General features: G+C 47.1%; 1 protein-coding gene and 1 long non-coding RNA gene across 8 annotated transcripts in view; one reads left to right on the top strand and one right to left on the bottom strand.

The window, feature by feature from the left end:
• Nucleotides 1-15446, top strand: part of Gucy1b2 (guanylate cyclase 1 soluble subunit beta 2) — a 70557-nt gene that overhangs the window by 34812 nt on the left and 20299 nt on the right. For all 4 annotated transcript variants that reach the window (XM_008770741.4, XM_063273993.1, NM_001270711.1 and 1 more), the window contains 6 exons: nt 1935-2255; nt 5211-5359; nt 6420-6566; nt 7937-8091; nt 9579-9730; nt 12022-12117. In XM_008770741.4, the coding sequence (XP_008768963.3) occupies nt 1935-2255; nt 5211-5359; nt 6420-6566; nt 7937-8091; nt 9579-9730; nt 12022-12117 (1020 nt within the window). The remainder of the gene's footprint in view (nt 1-1934; nt 2256-5210; nt 5360-6419; nt 6567-7936; nt 8092-9578; nt 9731-12021; nt 12118-15446) is intronic.
• Nucleotides 435-12128, bottom strand: LOC120097007 (uncharacterized). Of its 4 annotated transcripts, XR_005494025.2 has the most exons (4): nt 11550-12128; nt 6444-6522; nt 1879-2008; nt 435-1392 (listed from the first exon to the last, which is right to left on the bottom strand). It is a non-coding gene; the product is annotated as an uncharacterized LOC120097007 (long non-coding RNA). The 4 variants fall into 4 exon arrangements; XR_010058165.1 differs by having other exon boundaries at nt 435-2427; nt 11550-12015; XR_010058164.1 differs by having other exon boundaries at nt 435-2008; nt 11550-12015.

Raw genomic sequence — 15446 nt, 5'->3', positions numbered from 1 at the left:
TTTTCTATATTTTAATCTACAATAGAGGTGATTCACATTAAGAATGCTCACAGTTTGTACACACACTGCCCTATTTATCTCCAGAACATTTTAAATATCTGCAAAATTCAAGCTCTGTGCTTATTAAACAGTTGCTCCCCGTTCCTCTGGCGACCGACGTTCTCCCTTCATCTCTAGGACTGTGACGGCCCTGAGGACTAAGGGAAGTGGGGTCTTGTAGGACTTGTCCTCTGTGACTGGCTCATTTCCTTTTTCTTTTAGGCTGAGCGATATCCCAATGCCTTGTTGCCTCTGCTTGCTCATCTGCTGATAGATTTGCCTTGCTTCCTCTGGCTCCTGTGACTATCTGTGACTATAGGTCCCCAAATATTTATCTCCTTGAGTTCTGTATTTCAGTTCTTTTGAGCATATAGGGAAGTGGACTTGCTAGACCATATGGTAAATTTTTTAATTATTGAATTTGTTTCCCATACAATGTATTTTCATCATGTTTTTCTCCCCCCTCCCCAACACACACACACACACACACACACACACACACACACACACACACACACACCAGAAACCAAAATAAGCAAGCAAAACATAAGTGAGACAAAAAATTAAAAACCCCGGGGCTGGGGATTTAGCTCAGTGGTAGAGCGCTTACCTAGGAAGCACAAGGCCCTGGGTTCGGTTCCCAGCTCCGAAAAAAAGAACCAAAAAAAAAAATTAAAAACCCCAACAAAGCAAAATGAGACAAAAAGTCTACAAAAATAGCCTTGAGTTTGTTTGTGTTGGTCAACTACTTCTGGACATGGATCCCACCCTGAAGTGTGGTTGATATACCCGGGGCAACTTCATTGGTAGTGGGCAGCAATTGTAGATAGCCTCTTGGTTAGGGTGAGGAGAGTATGTCCACTTCTCCCTCTCAGCACTGGGTCCCCATCCAGCTTGAACCTATGTCGGTCCTGTGAATGCTGCCAGTCTCTGAGGGTTCATACATGCATCAGTCCTGCGGTGTCTGGAAGACGCTGTTTCCTTGGCGTTGTCTGTCCTCTCTGGCTCTTAGAATATTTCTACCTCATCATCCTCCGAGCCTTGAAGGGAGAGTTAATGAAGACGCCCACTTTAGCATGGAGTGATCTAAAGTCTCTTACTCTCTGCACATTGTCCATTTCTGCATCAATTTTCACTGGATACAAGAAGCTTCTCTTGGATTGAGTGAGGCATTGATCTGTGGCATTGTTATGTATACGTATATGACATATGTGCCACTATGCCATTAGAAGTCATTGCATTGTCATGCTTCTTTAGCCGAATAATAGTATCTATTATGTCCCTGACCTATCTAGTCTCAGCTTCTTGGCCAATTAGCAGTGTCAGATGTGGGTTCCATCTCAGGGCTCAGACCTTAAATCGAATCACAAAGTAGTTGGTTCCTCCCATGACATTCATTCCACTGTTGCACACATACTTAAAAGTATATCTTAGAGGCAGGTCACTGTTGACGGTCACAGGATTCGTAGCTGGCAGGTATTGCCTTACTCCTCCTGGAGCATTAAGAGTAGCCTTCTAGTACCATGAATGCAGGAGTAGGGGGTGGACAAAGACTGAAGAAAAACCTCAAAGAAATAGGGAAACTCCAGAGAGGTATCAGTGGCTGAAAAACCTCAGGATACAAGATTTCCAGAGGGAATATTAGGTTCATACCTAAGACAGTAGAAGATCAAAGCAAAGAGAAGACCTAGCTGCAGACCTAGCTGCTGGGGTTGGCATCTCAAGCTCATGGCCGTCACAGGAAGAGCTGTTGTGCAGAGCGTGGCAGATGAGTGAATGGAGACAGAAGCATAGATGATTCTTACGATGCATGGCTAAGAAGGGTGGAGCAGGCTTTACCTCTTGTTCTGTCTGGAGACATCCCACATTGTCACCTTCCTCTCTGTGATGGGCAGGTCAGATGATCTGGATGGAGTCTCTGAGGTGCATGATCTTCATGTGTTCCCCAAAGCTCCGCAGCCTGCAAGAGCTGGAAGAGAGCAAGATGCATCTTTCTGATATCGCTCCGCACGACACGACCAGGGATCTCATCCTCCTCAACCAGCAGAGGCTGGCAGAGATGGAGCTGTCCTGCCAACTGGAAAAGAAGAAGGAGGAGTTGCGTGTCCTTTCCAATCACCTGGCCATCGAGAAGAAGAAGACAGAGACCTTGCTGTATGCCATGCTGCCTGAACATGTGGCCAACCAACTCAAGGAGGGCAGAAAGGTGGCTGCAGGTACGGTACTCGTCCTTTTAAGGTGACCTTGGGTATAGGGATGATCATACTCATGTTAGGTGGTGTGAACTTTGAACCTAGGCAGATCTGGACACGATTTCTGGCTTCATCATTTAGAAGTGGCACCGCCTTGGGCTAAGTGGTTAACCCCCATCTTCTTCTTTTCTCGTCTCTACATTGGAAATAACAAAAATAAGTAGAGTGTGGATTGTTTCCAGAGCAGGACATGGACATGGAGGCTGCAGTGATGATTCTCAGTTCTTATAGAAAAGGAAATAGTGTGTGTGTGTGTGTGTGTGTGTGTGTGTATGTGTGTGTGAGTGTGTGTGTGTTTGTTTGTGTGTGTGTGAGAGTGTTTGTGTGTGTGTTTGTGTGTGGGTGAGAGTGTTTGTTTGTGTGTGTGAGAGTGTGTGTGTGTGAGAGTGTGTGTGTGTGTTTGTGTGTGTGTTTGTGTGTGTGTGAGTGTGAGTGTGTGTGTATGTGTGTGTGAGAGTGTGTGTGTGTTTGTTTGTGTGTGTGTTTGTTTGTATGTGTGTGTTTTTGTGTGTTTGTTTGTATGTGTGTGTGTGTGTGAGAGAGAGAGTGTGTGTGTGTGTGTGTGTGTGTGTGAGTGTGTGTGTGTGGTATAGGCATGTGTCTGTGCCTATATGCACATGGAGGTCAGAGATGCCTGTCTCTATTCCTCTCTGTCTTATTCCATTGGGACAAGGCCTCTCACTGCTACCAGAGTTATACTAGAGGACAACAAGCCTCAGAAATCCTGTCGTATCTAACCCGCACCACATTCAGGATTTTGGACGGCTGTACATAGATCCCTTATATGAGTGTTGAGGATTTGGACTGAGGCCCTCATGATTAATCTTTCAACTTTGTTGGCTGGCCAGTGAGCTCTCATGTCTACCTGCCTCTGCTCCCCAACCCCAATCCTAGGGCTATAGGCAAACATAGTAAGTAATCTTATCCTCCGAGCCGTGTCTCTGCTCCCAAGTTCACTTTCCTTACAGCAGAAGCGGCATGACTAGTTCCCTACATGCCGGGTTTGACTGCGGTGTAGTGAAGAGAAGGGAAGACTGGGTACTCATCACACAGCAGTTGCTGATAAAGGCCCGGGCTGAGACTCGGTGGGGGAGACCGGCAAGATTTTATCCTCAAGTAGTAGGAATGCTCAGTAGTGAGGACTCTGAGGTTGCTAATCTAGAAACCTGTGATGATTTTTCTCCAGATGGCATAGAGGCTTAGGAATATAGTTCAGGGCATGAGCACTTGCTCTGTAAACATGTGCAAACCCAAGTTCAAATCCCCGTTACCCACATAAACAGTGGTATATGACCACACAGAAGAAGGTGAAAGAAAACTGAGCCACACAGGAAGAGAAACTGAGCTCAAATCCTGAGCGTCCACATAAAAAGCTGTATGTGCCAATAAACACGGCATGGGGATGGAAGAGTCAGAGACAGATTCACGAGCTCACTGGCCAACCTGCCCAGGAAAAGGTGAACTTCTAGAGTAGTAAGAGACCTTGCTTCAAGTCAGTAAGTCAGAGAGCAGTAGAGGAAGATACCCAACTCTTTCTTCTGGTCTGTGGGCTCATGCACCTGAACTTTGCACATATGTGCACATGCACATGCTCCCCCACACACACACACGAGAAGGATGATCAGGGATCAGGCCTGAGGCACTAGCAGTCAGCTCAGTATGGAAGTGTTGACTGTGAGATATCTGCAGAACGTGTCCTAACAAGAGCCATACGTGGTGGTTAGGAATTGTAGGCAGAACTAAAGGGAAAGTTCTAGCATAAAGCTATATATGCCTGGAATCTATGGAACTGTGGGTAATAGCTAACCACGGGCTCTGTGCATGATATAAGACAATCTAACTAATTTTTGTCAAGTGGATACAGCTGGAGTCACCCAGGATGGCTGGGGAGGTGAGGAGGATCTGGGAGGAGGTAAGAGGGGGTAACCATGGTTAGAATGTATTGGATAAAAACAACCTTATTTTCAACTTAGAAAATGGCCCTAATGTAGAATAAAAACAATTAAAAAGAAAATAAACCAAGACGAGAAGGCTGAGAAAAGTGGAAGCAGGAATAATAGAGTCATGTGACAGAGATCAGGGCAGAGGGATAGACAGTGCAGAAGGCACCCACTATGTTCCGGGTTTCAGCTGTCCACTTAGTTCTTGAGAATCTACCCATGCCAAGTCCCGCTCGACACACTAGCATACAGCAGGCATCAGTACAGTCTCTGTTCTCACCGGGATGAGAACAGATGTGCAGACACAGCAGATGTGCAGGCCCCAAGGCCCAAGCACTCCTCATGCTGGGACAGCCCCAAGAAAGGCTGTGTGGGCTGGATTAGAACAAGCCAGAAGGAGCTGAGACATAGGATCAGATAGCAGGGTCCTATTTGTGGGCTGTGCTAGAGATTAAAATAAAGTGAGGATTAACCTATCATAACCTTTGTCTGCCGTGTAGAAATCAGTATTAGGGACCATGCTAGAGAAGAAAAGAAATAAGAGAATGTGGCAGCCATGCCACTTACCCAGACAGTCTTCTCCAGACCCAGCACAGGCATTCCTGTAGTTCAGGGTCTGAGTTTGCACCAAAGCAAGTTGACCCTTGCTAGAGACTATTTCTCTTAACCCACAGCACCTGTCACTTGTCATTGGGAGCCCTGTGTACTCATCTGCTGCTTCCACCACTACCCAGGAGCTCTCTAAGGCCTGGAGCTCCTCTTGCCTGTTTCGTGGGACATTATTCTCATGGGAGGATGACTTACAGCAGGAACTAAACCTAAGTGCTCATATCTGTTGACTAGGCGGGGAGCCATGAACAGCTCTCAGCTCAGTTCCCCCAAGGCACAGGCAGGCTTGGACTTCAGAAGGCACCCAGTCAAAGTTCATGGAGTTATTATTCTGTATCCTTGGCTACCACTGACATAGTTTCTGTTGCAGGAGAATTTGAAACATGTACAATCCTTTTCAGCGATGTTGTGACATTTACCAACATCTGTGCAGCCTGTGAACCTATCCAAATCGTGAACATGCTGAATTCAATGTACTCCAAGTTTGACAGGTTAACCAGTGTCCATGATGTCTACAAAGTAAGTGTGTGTGTGTGTGTGTGTGTGTGTGTGTGTGAGAGAGAGAGAGAATGTGTGTGTGTGAGACTGTGTGTGTGTGAGTGTGTGAGAGAGAATGTGTGTGTGTGAGTGTGTGTATGAGTGTGTGTGTGAGTGTGAGTGTGTGTATGTGTGAGAGAGAATTGTGTGTGAGTGTGTGTGTATGAGAGAGAATGTGTGTGTGAGAGTGTGTGTGTGAGAATGTGTGTGACTATGTGTGTGTGAGTGTGTGTGAGAGAATGTGTGTGTGTGAGAGAGAGAATGTGTGTGTGAGAGAGAAAATATGTGTGTGTGAGAGAGAATGTGTGTGTGCGTGTGTGTGTGAGTGTGAGAGAGAGACAGAGAGAGAGAAAGAATGTGTGTGTGTGAGACTGTGTGTGTGTGTGTGAGAGAGAGAGAGGGAGAGAGAGAATGTGTTTGTGCGTGTGAAAGAGAGAACATGTATATCTCTGTGTGTGCATGTGTGAGAGTGTAGGTGTGCATGGGTATGGTGTGGGCTGCCTTTGGAATCAGGCCAGAGAGGAAGAACTTAACCCCATCTTCCTTTACTGTATCTGTACCAGTCTGAAAAGGAGAAGGCACACAGGGAGCAAGGAAAGTGGTTTAGGAATCCTCCCTTCCATAATACCCATGCTCGGATGCTATTTTGGTGCCTGTGAGCAGCGAGCCATCACTTTCCTAGGCATTTAGTCTCCTGCTCAGCATAGAGTTTCATCCACATAATCTATTATCTAATATAGAACATCATATGACTACCCAGGAACTTCATCTTTTCTGGGGTTAATTTTTTCCAAAAACAGAAAGAGGTGGGTTGCTTGCATAGCTATGTGGGACCCTGGGTTCCATCCTTGGCACTAAAAGAAAAACAAAACAAAAATCATAAGGATCTCTTGGCAGCCTTGTGCTCCTTCTTCTGTTCCTTCCTGCTCCTTATTTCCACAGCGAAGAAACAATGGCTTACAAAGCTCTTACTGGCAATGTCTGGGAAGTGGTAGGCAGGCACACGTAGGCGTGGTGTTGAATGCTGTCTTTGCCCCGGCAGGTAGAAACAATAGGGGATGCTTACATGGTGGTGGGTGGAGTACCAGTACCCGTTGAAAGCCATGCTCAAAGAGTCGCCAATTTTGCTCTGGGGATGAGAATTTCTGCAAAAGAAGTGATGAATCCTGTCACTGGGGAACCTATCCAGGTAGGGATCAAAAGAGCTCTTCATTTAAGACAAAATATCACACAGAAACATAAAGTTCTAGTCTGCCCAGGTCAGGTCTGGGTTATCCTACAGCGTCCACAGAGAATGATCTATCAAAAATCCTCCCTTCTCTTACTCCTGCTCCTAAGCAGGAAAGTTCCAAAGAAGGCCCGGCCTCCCCAGGTCCCAGAGGAGCCTATGGCTCTTGAGATTTTCCTAGGACTCAAGGATAATCTTCTTTGTGATAGGATGGTGCTAAGCACACCCATTTGTAATGTGTAATTCCTGCTTTTTCTGTTCAAGCATCACAGCAGGGGACTTGGCTTTATTGAGCAGTCAAAGATTCTGGCTTGGGGAAATGCTTGTCTGGCATGGCTCAGAGCCCAGCTGAGTATACTTTTCCTGATAAAAATGGAGACCTGGAGAGGCAAATTTGGACAATTTGGTGAAATTTGGTTTTGGTAAAAAAAATAATTAAACATGCATTTATTTTATGACACAAGTCATACATTTTAGGTTATTTTGCTTGAAAATAATTGAAACACATGTTCACAAATGTATCTCACAAACTGTTTATAGGTACTGTACTCGTCATTGCTCCAGACTAGAAATAACTGGGAGCAGGGAGGAATGAATTCTTCCGTTCTTACCATTGGGCAATAAAAATTATGACTATGGATTTATATGACACTGTAAAGGAATCTGAAAAAATATGTTGTTTACATGAAGCCAGATATAAATTACTCTTGGATAAAAATAAGAAACCAATGATCTCTTTTGGAAGGAGGGTGAGGTTGTAGAACTTTTCCTGAGTGACATAAACCAATATTCATCTCATGTGGGACACCAGTAACAGACCAGAGGAGCAGTTGACCTAAGACAAACTTTGGACCAGTGAGTTTATTGGGGTCACTTGCAGGAGCATCAAATGCAGCTGTAACTCTATGAAGCCTGCCCAAGCAGTAGTGGCAGCTCACGTCCGCTGCCTCCCTGGACCCCGACTCTGACACCATTTTCAGGTAGCTCTTGCAAAGACAGTCTCCTTTTCCCACAGCCATCACTGTTTCACAGCCTTTAGAGGACCTTTGAACATCAGGGCTTTCTGAGATTTTTCATCTTTCTATAGTGCGCTAGCTTTCTGAGACTCGTAGGCTTCCCTTCTCCTCAGAAAGGAACGCTTCAATTCTGCTCGTAGTAGGTTGGGAGTAATTCTACATTTCACTTTAGAAATGGTCGCAGCGACATGCGCACTTGTCAAACCTCACAGAGCTAACGGCCTTAATCTGTGTCTTTTCATTAGATCTGAGCTGTGCCTTCAAAGCAAAGGCAAGATTTGATGTTCTCTTCTCAGAGAAGTTCTCTCTATACAGATCAGAGTGGGAATCCACACTGGACCAGTCTTAGCAGGTGTTGTGGGAGACAAGATGCCTCGGTACTGCTTGTTTGGTGACACTGTAAACACAGCCTCTAGGATGGAAAGTCACGGGCTTCCCAGCAAAGTGCATCTGAGCCCCACAGCCCACAGGTTGGCCATCATTTAGTCATGCCTTCGTTGTCCTGCAAGCTTCCCTGAGCCACCCTACTGCCTAGCAGCATGGGGAGCAAAGTGCATCTGAGCCCCACAGCCCACAGGTCGGCCATCATTTAGTCATGCCTTCATTGTTCTGCAAGCTTCCCTGAGCCGTCCTACTGCCTAGCAGCATGGGAAACGATAGCAGAGGAAGCTGCTGTTTCTTTTCTAGTGCTGCTGGAAATATTGTGGGCCTTCTGCCATAACTTGATCCTCTAACTCCCAGGCTAAATCCAATTTGTTAAAAAATAGTTTATTGGGACAGGACAGTGGGACTTTGGGAAAATAACGTGCTGAGCTGGATGGAGGAGCATCTTTTTTTGTGGTACCCCAAACAGAAACTGGAATTTAACAGTGAGGTCCCTCTGACACAGGAGCTGTGCCTTTATTTACATATTGTCTTAGCTGATATCTCTGCAAGCAGAAGAGCCAGGCCATCCTGACAGAGACTGTGCCTCACGGTGCCCCAAGCAGTCGCTTCCTGTTCTTTCACAGAAAAATAGTATCGGCTTGGTTTAGCAAAGGAAGAGAGAGAATTCATAGTTGTTTTTGAAGTAGGACAAAGTGTAAAGATGTGTACAAAGACGACACTGTCTCTTGAGAAGGTAGGATTGGCCACATTTATATTTAAGTTCCTACTGGTTAACTGTTAGCTGTTGAACAGCTCCACGAGAAAAGGCCGCTGTGACTCTTATTTATGGGAAACACATTTAAAACAAATTCCAGTGATTTTTTTGTTGTTGTTGGTTTGTTGTTTTTGCTTTTATTTTCCCTGTTAGGTTGAGAGAGAGAGAGTGACTGAGACAGAGACAGAGAGATAGAGAGACAGACAGAGACACAGAGACACAGAGAAAATCATAGAGTTGGATTGGATGGTGGGGAGGACTTTGTACGAGATAAGGGAGGGAAAACCTTGATCAGAATATAGTGTATAAAAAATTATTTCCAAGGAGCAAAGGAAAGAGATCTGAGAGTAAGTCTCAAACAAATAAACAACAGCCACAAACCAGTTTGCCTCAGCTCTGAGAAGGCCAGGAAGAACTGGATGAGGGTCAGACTCCTGCTCTAACCATTCTACTCTCCTGTCAGTGAATTAGAGAGTGGGATGTAGGAGGTTGGGAGGGCTCAGTCTCCAGATGGGAAGGTTTTATGGAGATGCCCAAGTTGAATCTTGAGCTAGGACTTGTACAAAACTAGGGGGCTAGAGAATAAAATCCAAACGGCAGGGTAGAGACAAGTCCGTGGGTCCCCTGTGGCCACCCCTAGCCTTTGGCACCTTGTTCCTTACACTGGTCCTTCATGCCTCCCTCCTTCTTCTTTGGGCCCCTCACCCTGCTGTCCCCACAGGCTCTAGGTGTCACCTCAGATTCTCCCTCCCCACTGTGGGGCCAGGACTTGTCTGTGGTCATTGATATCCGACCTATTTGTTTTTCTCTATCTAGAGCCCTGAAAAACAAAGGGTTTGAAATTGTCAGGAGAGGCGAGATCGAAGTGAAGGGGAAAGGAAAGATGACCACATACTTTCTGATCCAGAACCTGAATGCCACCGAGGATGAGATAATGGGGCGACCTTCAGCCCCCGCTGATGGGAAGGGTAAGAAAATCTGTTTGTGGTCAGTGCTGGATGCTTCACACTGAGCTCTCCAGATGTGTCTGGGTGGTCACTGGTCAGACAGACAGCTCCTACCTCCATGATGCTGCCACCATCCAGGCAGTGGAAAGCCGTAAGCGTCAGCTCAGCGATCTTTCCCTGGACTCTTGCCTCCTGGAGTCTGTGGGCTCATCCCCACGGGATGCATCTGCTTCGGTTTCCGTGTGCTTTGTCAATGAGATGAACTTTCCCACAGATGCTTCTGTGCTAGGAAACTCTTCCAAGTGCTTCCCCTGCCCCTTTACCCTACCAGAGGCTTCCAAACAGGCTCTCCTCACACACTAGAACCTTCCACCTTCCTCATGTGCTTCTTACTGTCAAAATTGGATAAGGGATAAAAATCATCACTCACTAAGCTTCAAGAACGACAAGACAGTGGGGCTTTGGGATAAAAACCTGGTACTGAGTTGGATCAAAGAGCCATTGTTTGCTTGTGGTGCCCATAACAGAAACTGGAACCTACCAGCCAGGCTCCCAGTGCTTCCCACACTTGGGGTCTGCAGCTGCCACCCTGACTAAGAGAAAAATGCTGGCCTGAGAGGAAACCCTGTAGCAGGGACAGCCCTTGTCACCTTTAAAGAAAGCAGAAGGAAGTGGGTTCAGCCCAACACTTGCTAATCAAGTGCTAAGGAAAAGCTCTCAATCCAGGGGCCCCTTGTTTACATAGCTAATATATGCACGTGACTCTTGGCACGTGACACTTTGACATGTGAGCTATAGCTCCTCTCTTTGAAAGGGTTGCCTGTCCAGTGAGGAGATGGCTGTGTGCAGAGCTTGAGGACTGGATGTCAGGGAGCTTCTGTTCAGCTAAGCACCCCGGGCAGATGAGGCTACTTTAGGCTATGTTTTCTAGATGGAGTCTGAGAGGAACGCTGCACGGTCTGTGCCACTTACTTGCAGGGGCTTCCAGTGCTTTCCAGGCTGAGAGTGGCTGCCAGAGGCTGGCCATAGCTAGCAGAGCCAAACCCCTACCCAGTTCTGAGATGGGAAAAGGGCAGCCCAGAGTGACAGATCAACAAGAATATCCTGTCTAGAAGACCTTAAAATGGAGCCCAAGAAACAGGTTGGTGGGTGCATTATGGAAAGAGGGGCAAATGCTGGCTCAGTCTCAGGCCCGAAATAGGACTCTATATAAATCAGGAAAAGGCGCCCCTTTGGAGGGTGCGGGCCAGATGGTCACCAGGGATAGCTCCTAACAGAGGAAAATGGCACCCTTTCCTCTGGACAAAGACCAGCTTCCTCTCTGTCCCCCTTGGTTAGGTAGCGCCATGCAGATAAAGTGTCAGGTACATCCTGTACAGCGCCCTCCAATGGGCAACAAAGACCAGCCTCCTCCCTGTTCCCATTGGTTAGGTAGCGCTATGCAGATAAAGCGCCATGCACATCCCTGAACAGCATCCTCCAATGGGACCCATCATTTCACACTGCCGTTACCATAGCCCTTTCCCTCCTAGATGTCCTGTCATAAACCTTCTCTTAGGTTCCAGGCCACGGTATTTCTGACTCTTGGGTTGTCTTGTAATTCGTGAAGAATAGTAAGAAGGCCTCCAACAGCAATGGAAAAGCGGGGGGCTCTCAGGAGGCATCTAGGAAGATTCTGTTTCCTACAGGACATGGTAGCCTCAGGAGTCCTGGGCATGCTCCCCCAGTGACCATTGCTGTATCCAGAGAAGCATGATGGAGTTTCTCAGAGCCAGCGATGGAGGAAGGGACAAAGGAATACTGCTGTATCACTAATATTTTCCCAGTGCCCACTTCTTACCTCACATGTCCCCAGGTGATATACTTGCTGTCGTTTGCAAGATGTGAGGAGGGTACACTTCAGGTGGCTCCAAGATGCATGGGGTCTGATCCTCTTGAGGGTCAGAGCTGGGAAAGAACAATCCAGAGTGGGAAATGAGACTTAAAAGAAAGGTGTAGCCTGTCTGTGAAGGTGACAGCCTCACTGGACACCAGAGACCAAAAGAAAGCAAGAGCTTTTGGGGAAGCTGTCTCCCAAACAACACTCCTTCCCCAGCTCTCAGAAGCAGGCACATTCATGCAGTTTTTAAGGACATGAGGATATTTTCTGTGTGTCTCTCAGCCTTCCTGATGAGGCATTTTGCCATTGGATCTGCAGTCCTTCATTGGACAACCTGAGGCCACACTCAGGGGGCTACTGCTGTAGCTGCTGCTGGAGACATCTGAGGAAACCTCCTCAGCCTCATAGTGCCTTCCCTCATGCTCCTTTGCAGAAGTATGTACTCCCGGAAACCAAGTCAGGAAGTCCCCTGCTGTCCCGAGGAACACAGACCATCAGCAACAAGTCTACAAAGGAGACCCAGCAGACGGTGAGTGTACTGGTTACCCTCAGCAGACACTCACACTCAGCTCTTTAACCCCCTGTGAGAGCACAGGTTGGATATTGTGTCTCACTGGGACTAGTGGTGGAAAGAACCAGGAAAGCCCAGTCTGAGTAGAATTTAGGGTCCTAGAGGAAGATGCACCCCAACTTTCTGCCTACTGTGTTCTGAATGAGCTTTGCTTTTGAGGTACCATCACCCAGATGCTCCTGTTAGTAACGACAGCTTTAGCCAATGCCTGTAAAGAAACAAATGCTCAAAATACGTTGACATCTATGTATCTACCAAGTGGCACCAGAACCCTCAGTAGTATGCCTTCTTTTAAAAGTGCCAAGCTCTTGATGCCCACTCCCTACTGGACACTTACACAGGACGCAGCTACGAAGGATAGCCCTGGGAACCTGATGCTCCATTTTGCTCTTAAGAGTTTTCTGGTTCATGCTCGCTCATCTCATCTTGAGGAGTCCTTCAGCTCTCTTAGAAGTCAGTCTCAAGAATAGCACTATGTGGCTTTCAGCATATAGTTAGAGGAGGGACAGAGACCCAGGAGTGGGCCAGCACAGAGGCAACCACTGTCACTGTCTAGAAACCAGGTGATTCACATTGTCTTAGATGCTTTTGTGTTGCAGTAATAAAGCACCCTGACCAAGGCAGGAAGGGTTTCTTTGGGCCTAGGATGGCAGAGGGCTAGAGCTGGGGTTGGCAGAACAGAGGCCGCAGGCAGCAGAGCAGCACCTGGAGCTCACATCTGTTGCTGCAGGAAGCTGAGAGAGTGAACTTGAAATGGTGTAAGGCTGTAAAGCTTCAAAGGGAACCCTCTAGTGGCTGACTTCCTCTAGCAGGGCCATGCCTTCAAAGTCTTCCCAAAAAGCACTTCCAGTTGGGGACAAAGCATTCAGACATCCGAGCCTATGGTGGACATCCTCATCCAAACCACAGAAATCCTGTGGGTTTAAGCTTTGGAGGCAGGCAAGACTGAAGGGTTCAGTTGCCACAGGGGAGTGTGGCGTGTGTGTGTTTTTCAAAAATCTTGGTTGCTGAGACAGATTCTCAAGACAATCTAAGTGAAGAGTTAGAACAGTTTAACATCTTAGTAATCCATGTAAAGAGCCCAGCTGTTGTCATTTTAGAAGATAAAGTTTCTTGAGTGACACGTGAGCCCTCATTACTGGGTACTCTCCCAGGACCTAACGATTCCCCTCTGGTTCGATCCCAGAAGTCAAGGCTGAGAGATGATCATCAGTTCAACTCTGGAGAGCGATCGCAGAGAAAAAAATTGTGATTCCCTTATTTAGAATCAAGGATGAGGGAATTTGGGGTCCTGGCATATGAGAAGCTGAGAAGAGGTTATCCATGATGTCCAGGGGACATTTCTCTCTCTTCTGTGCTCCCAGACTTCCTCAGCCTGCATGCATTGTCAACCCTACAAAGGACAAGATTATACAGTCATAGATGTATGCAACAAATGTTTCTCTTCACTTCAGAAACGGGGTGACCAGACCAGGTACTGTCCTGGGGTTTGATGGTGCTTGCCTAACTAAGTGCAGGTGACCATTCCCTTCACATGTGTGGTGTTTATGTCAAGAGAACCAGATAGAACACGTGGGACCAAAAGTAAGATCGTTTCAGAGAGGGTTGAAAGCCAGGGAGAAAGCTGAGTAGTGGAGAAGACCAAGGAAGGCTTTCTGGAGGTGCCGCACTGAAGCTGAAACCAGGATGCAGGTTGCTGCATGGCTCCCTGGACTGGAGCTGCCTGGCAGCACGATGTACTAAGACGTCACAGGTTTAGAGAGTTCGAGGTAGACCAGAAGCTGTTTTGTTGTTTGTTTGCTTGTTTTCTCCTGGAAAGCTTTGGAAGAGGAAGGGAGTGGTAAGGGATATGGTGAAAGAGGCAGTTCAGGTGTTCTGGAGGCTTCAGCCCTGAGCTCCTCATCCACATGCAGAATGGATGAGCATGGTGTGGGGCAAGTCAAGGAATCGCTGAGAGTTTATGAACCTTTCAAAGGGAAGAGAGTTCCAGTGTTGGAATTCTTAAGTGGATCACGCATTGCCCAGGAAAGCAGATCTATAAGCTTTTCAGGCCCCAGGAAGGTCGACAGTTGAAGTTTTAAGACTTCTGTTACACAGAGCTCTTCCATGTCAAATCACCAGTGGGGCTGGGCATCTTGGTAAGAGGCAGGAGTCTAAGTAACTCTCTGCTGCCCAGGTTCTGTGTTTCATCAAACTGCTGCTTTTCTGCACATAGGTCAATGAGAGGGGAAAGGGAAACCACCTCTGTGTGGGGGAAATTGGAAGGGAGAGAGCTAGCATTTGATGGATGACTTTGTGGTAGGGATTTTGCTTACTTGTGTGATGTGATATTTCAGTCATAGCACACGGCAGTAGCACAGCCATTCCTGCAGCAAAGGCAGGAAACTTGGAACTCAGAAAGGCTCTGTGATTTACAGAAGGCTCACAACTAGTGTGTGAGCAGAGCCCACCTTGATCTTTAGAATCGGCTGTCATGGGCAGGCCACATGCATGCCAGTTTACTTTGGCTTACAAGTCAAATGCTGGACTGTTCTATTTGACCTTCTTCACTTTCCTGTGCTCAGGCATGTTTCCTTACATTACTCTGGGCTCTGCCTAAGACGATTTCTCTTAAATAAGTATGATTAATATGGATGTTAATGGCAGATCACATGGGAACATAACTCCACATGAGTAGTGAGTAGCTTACATATGGCGGGTGAGTGATAAACCATCATGTACTAGAGAACCCATGAAGTGAGCAGACAGCCATATGGGTCAATGGCCCCAAAGCTACCCAAGCCTACAGCTTTTTACAACTTTCCCGGTGTCTTGTCTGGAGTTTCCATTGCCGTGGAGAGGCACTGTGACCACAGGAACTCTTATAAAGGGAACATTTTATTGGTTGGCTCACAGTTCAGAGGTTTACTCCATTATTGCCATGGCGGGGAGCACGGCCGTGTGCAGGCAGACTAGGGAGGTAGCTGAGAGTTCTACATCTGGATTGGCAGGCAGCAGGAAGAGACAGTGAGCCAGTAGGCCTGGCTTGAGCTTCCTCCAATAAGGCTACACCACCAGCAATGCCGCTCAGTCCCTATGCATCTATGGGAGCCATTTTCATTGAGACCACCACACCCTTGTAGTGTGACGTGAGTCTCCCATGATGTAGGCACTCTGCTGCTCTCGGGGGTTGGCGGTAGCTGCAGCTCTTTACTGTGTACAATTTCTCCTGTGCACGAGGTGTGATTTCATCCTGGTTCCACTGCTAGTCTTGTAGGTTTGCCAACCTGCTTAGCTCTCAGGCAGCT

This window comes from Rattus norvegicus, chromosome 15 (assembly GCF_036323735.1).
Source record: "Rattus norvegicus strain BN/NHsdMcwi chromosome 15, GRCr8, whole genome shotgun sequence".
NCBI classification, from domain to species: Eukaryota; Metazoa; Chordata; class Mammalia; order Rodentia; family Muridae; genus Rattus; species Rattus norvegicus.
The sequence above is the reverse complement of the archived record's forward strand: the minus strand, read 5'-3'. Positions and strand labels throughout refer to the sequence as shown.